The sequence below is a fragment of the Cajanus cajan genome, chromosome 11 (genome assembly GCF_000230855.2).
Source record: "Cajanus cajan strain Asha chromosome 11, NIPB_CcT2T_4, whole genome shotgun sequence".
NCBI lineage: Eukaryota > Viridiplantae > Streptophyta > Magnoliopsida > Fabales > Fabaceae > Cajanus > Cajanus cajan.
The window spans coordinates 13,355,775-13,359,223 of record NC_138527.1 but is presented as its reverse complement, the minus strand read 5'-3'; the positions used below and the strand labels follow the sequence as shown (position 1 = coordinate 13,359,223).

Sequence of the window (3,449 nt, the reverse complement as noted above, 5' to 3'; positions counted from 1 at the left end):
ATGGAGATAGGTGATCTTAACCCGGCCGTGGCCTTGGACCGGCTGATCACCGCTCTGAAGCCGGGGCCCTTTGTGAATAGCTTATGTAAGAAACCACCGGTCGACATGAATGACCTCCGGCGCGGAGCCGAGAAGTATATGCAAATGGAGGAGCTGGCGGAGACCCGAAACCAAGCTAGGGTTGAGGAGACTTACAGCAGGAAGGAACAAGGCCGGGAGCCCATGAAAAAGACAAATGCCGACCCCTCGAATGCTCGCCCGCCGAGAGGACCGCACTACACAGCGTATACTCCTCTCAACGCGAGCAGGGCCAAGGTATTGGAGCAGGCCCTAGCATCTGAAATATTGGTGATGCCCAAGCGGGCGAACACACCTCCAAGAGCCGACACGGCTAAGTCGTGCCGATTCTATCGAAATCGGGGCCACTCGACAGAAGACTGCTCAGCGTTAAAGGATAAACTAGAGGACCTCATCAAGCAAGGCCACCTCGGAAAATTTGTGAGACCACAAGATCACCAAACAGGAGGGAGAGATCAACGCCCTCGAGAGGCACCACTGACAAGAGACCGACGCCACAGGTCTCGATCAACCGAGAGGAGAGATCACACACGAGGTTCTCGTGAAGACAACAATCGGCCGAGGAAGATAATAAACACAATAGCCGGAGGTTTTGCTGGGGGAGGTTCCACATCTTCCGCCCGGAAAAGACATCTCCGAGTTGTACGATCGGTAAATAGCGTTAATCAGCCGAGAACACCGAAGATGCCTCTGATCACTTTCTTTGACCGAGATTTCCGTGGCGTCGATCCCGTCCGGGACGACCCCATGGTAATTTCCGTGGAGATGCATAATTGCATCGTGAAGAAGACATTGGTCGACCAGGGGAGCTCTGCCGACATATTGTACTGGAACACATTTAAGCAACTTGGGATCCCAGAAGAAAGCCTAGAACCATATCACGAGCCTCAAGTAGGATTCTCGGGCGAAAGAGTGATGACGAGAGGGTGCATCGACTTGTACACTCGCTTCGGATTCGATCAGAAGTCCTCAAGAGAGATTAAAATCCGATACATCGTGGTGCACGCGAACACATCATACAACATCCTACTGGGACGACCCTCAATCAATGCTCTAGGAGCAATTGTCTCGACCCCCACCTGTGCATGAAATTTCCGTCGAGAGATGGGCAAGTAATCACTGTACATGCCGACCAGAAAACAGCAAGGGAGTGCTACCTCTCTAGCTTGAAAGTGTAGCCCATCTCTGACCCCCCGACGACGACAAAAGGCGTGAACGTGGTCAGACAAGAGATAACCAACGACATCGACCTCGACCCCCGGTTAGGGGAAGATGAGCAGATCGAAGCCGCCGAAGACCTAGTCCCATTTCAGCTTGGTCGAGTACTCGAACAGGTCAAACATTTGGGATCCCAATTGAGTGAAATCGATGCGAACCAAGTGAAGCGAGCCGTCCGAGACAATAAAGACTTGTTTGCATGGACGACGTCGGACATGCCAGGGATAGATCCAAAGTTCCTGTGTCACCGACTGGCCGTATGCCGAGACGCCCGGCCAGTTGCCCAAAAGAAGAGGAAAATGGGAGATGAGAAGAGAAAGGCTGCGAACGCCGAGGTGCAAAAAATGTTACAAGCAAAGTTAATTCGAGAGGTCACCTACACCACCTGGCTAGCTAATGTGGTGTTGGTCAAAAAGTCGAATGGGAAGTGGATAATGTGCACCGACTACACTGACCTTAACAAAGCTTGCCCCAAGGACGCTTATCCACTCCCCTGCATCGATCGACTCGTTGACGGCGCGCCCGGACACTCTATTTTCAGCTTCCTAGACGCATACTCAGGTTACAACCAAATAAAAATTACCCGGCCGACGAAGAAAAAATGGTGTTTATCACTGAGAACGCCAACTTTTGTTATAAGGTGATGCCGTTTGGGTTGAAGAACGCCGGGGCAACCTATCCAAGGTTAATGGACAAAGTCTTTCGGGGTCAAATCGGCCGAAACATCGAAATTTATGTGGACGACATGGTGGTGAAGTCCAACTCCATGGCCGATCATGTAGCCGACCTGGCCGAAATATTTGGGGAACTGCGCAAGCACAATGTGAGGCTCAACCCCGAGAAATGCACCTTCGGGGTCAGGGGAGGCAAATTTCTAGGTTTCATGCTATCTGCAAGAGGCATTGAAGCAAACCGAGACAAATGCCAAGCTGTGATAGATATGCGAAGCCCGAGCAACCTCAAGGAACTGCAACGTCTTTCAGGAAGATTAGTTGCCTTGTCACGATTCCTCCCGCGTCTAGGCGACAAAATTAGCCCGATGACGAAGCTTTTGCGAAAGGCCTCAGCCTTCTCGTGGGATGAACCATGTGAAAAAGCCTTCATGGCGTTGAAAGCAGCACTAGCGACGCCACCGATCTTAACGAGACCTGATCCTTCGAGGCCACTTTTGGTATACCTGGTCGTGTCCGAAGATGCGATCAGCTCGGTTTTGGTGCAAGAAAAAGAAGGTACCCAAGCTCCCGTTTACTTCGTCAGTCGACTCTTACAGGACTTCGAAACCCAGTACCAGCTGATAGAGAAGGCGACACTCGGTTTAGTGCACACATCCCGACGCCTCCGGCATTATTTCCAGAGCAACCGAGTTGTTGTCCACACGGACTACCCAATTTCGAAAGTCTTAGGCAAACCTGAGCTTGCCGGGAGAATGATGGCTTGGTCGATCGAGCTCTCGCAGTTCGACATCACCTTCAAGCCGAGAGGGTCGATCAAAGCTCAATGCTTGGTTGACTTCATAAACGAGCTACACCCTCAGGGCCAGTTCGAAGAGCACTGGTGGACCCTCCATGTTGACGGTTCTTCAAATTGCCGAGGAAGCGGAGCAGGAGTCAATCTAGAAGGACCCAAAGGGATAGTTTTAGAGCAATCCCTCCGCTTTCGATTCAAAGCCTCGAACAACCAAGCCGAATATGAAGCCTTATTGGCTGGTTTGAGACTAGCCGAAGACATGGGTGCTTCGAGACTTAAATGCTTGACTGATAGACCATGGGCCAAGGGCCCAGTGACCAGAGCTATGGCTAGAAGAATACAGGAGGAGTTAGACCTTGTGAAGACTAGTGGGCTTGTCATGCCCAAGGTAATCTTCATTTGGAATGCTCTATCATGAAGAGAAGGCCTAGTTCTACTTGTTTATATTGTATAGTTTATACATAGGCTTTTGTATAGGTTATTTTTGCCTTTGTATTTGTGAGGCACTTTATTTGCTTTTCTTAGTGTGTGTATATTGATTTTGAGGTAGGTTACTTGGAGAGTTTAACTCCATTTAACCTCCCTAGTTGATACATTCATTTTATATTTTTTTAGTAGGGAAAAGGGGGTGACATTTAGTAATGCTTGTGGGTGTAACAAGTAATTGGGCCAGAATTGGGCCTAGG

At 50.0% G+C, this 3,449-nt stretch overlaps 1 protein-coding gene across 1 annotated transcript; it reads left to right on the top strand.

Moving 5' to 3' along the window:
- Nucleotides 1-1,167, top strand: LOC145953382 (uncharacterized). Its single transcript, XM_083067322.1, has one exon. The coding sequence runs from the start codon at nt 1-3 to the stop codon at nt 1,165-1,167; it is 1,167 nt and encodes a 388-aa protein (XP_082923448.1).
- Nucleotides 1,168-3,449: the final 2,282 nt, after the last annotated feature.

Excerpts from the sequence above, each read along its gene's own strand:
- LOC145953382 (XM_083067322.1), top strand. The coding sequence starts at position 1 with ATGGAGATAGGTGATCTTAACCCGGCCGTGGCCTTGGACCGGCTGATC.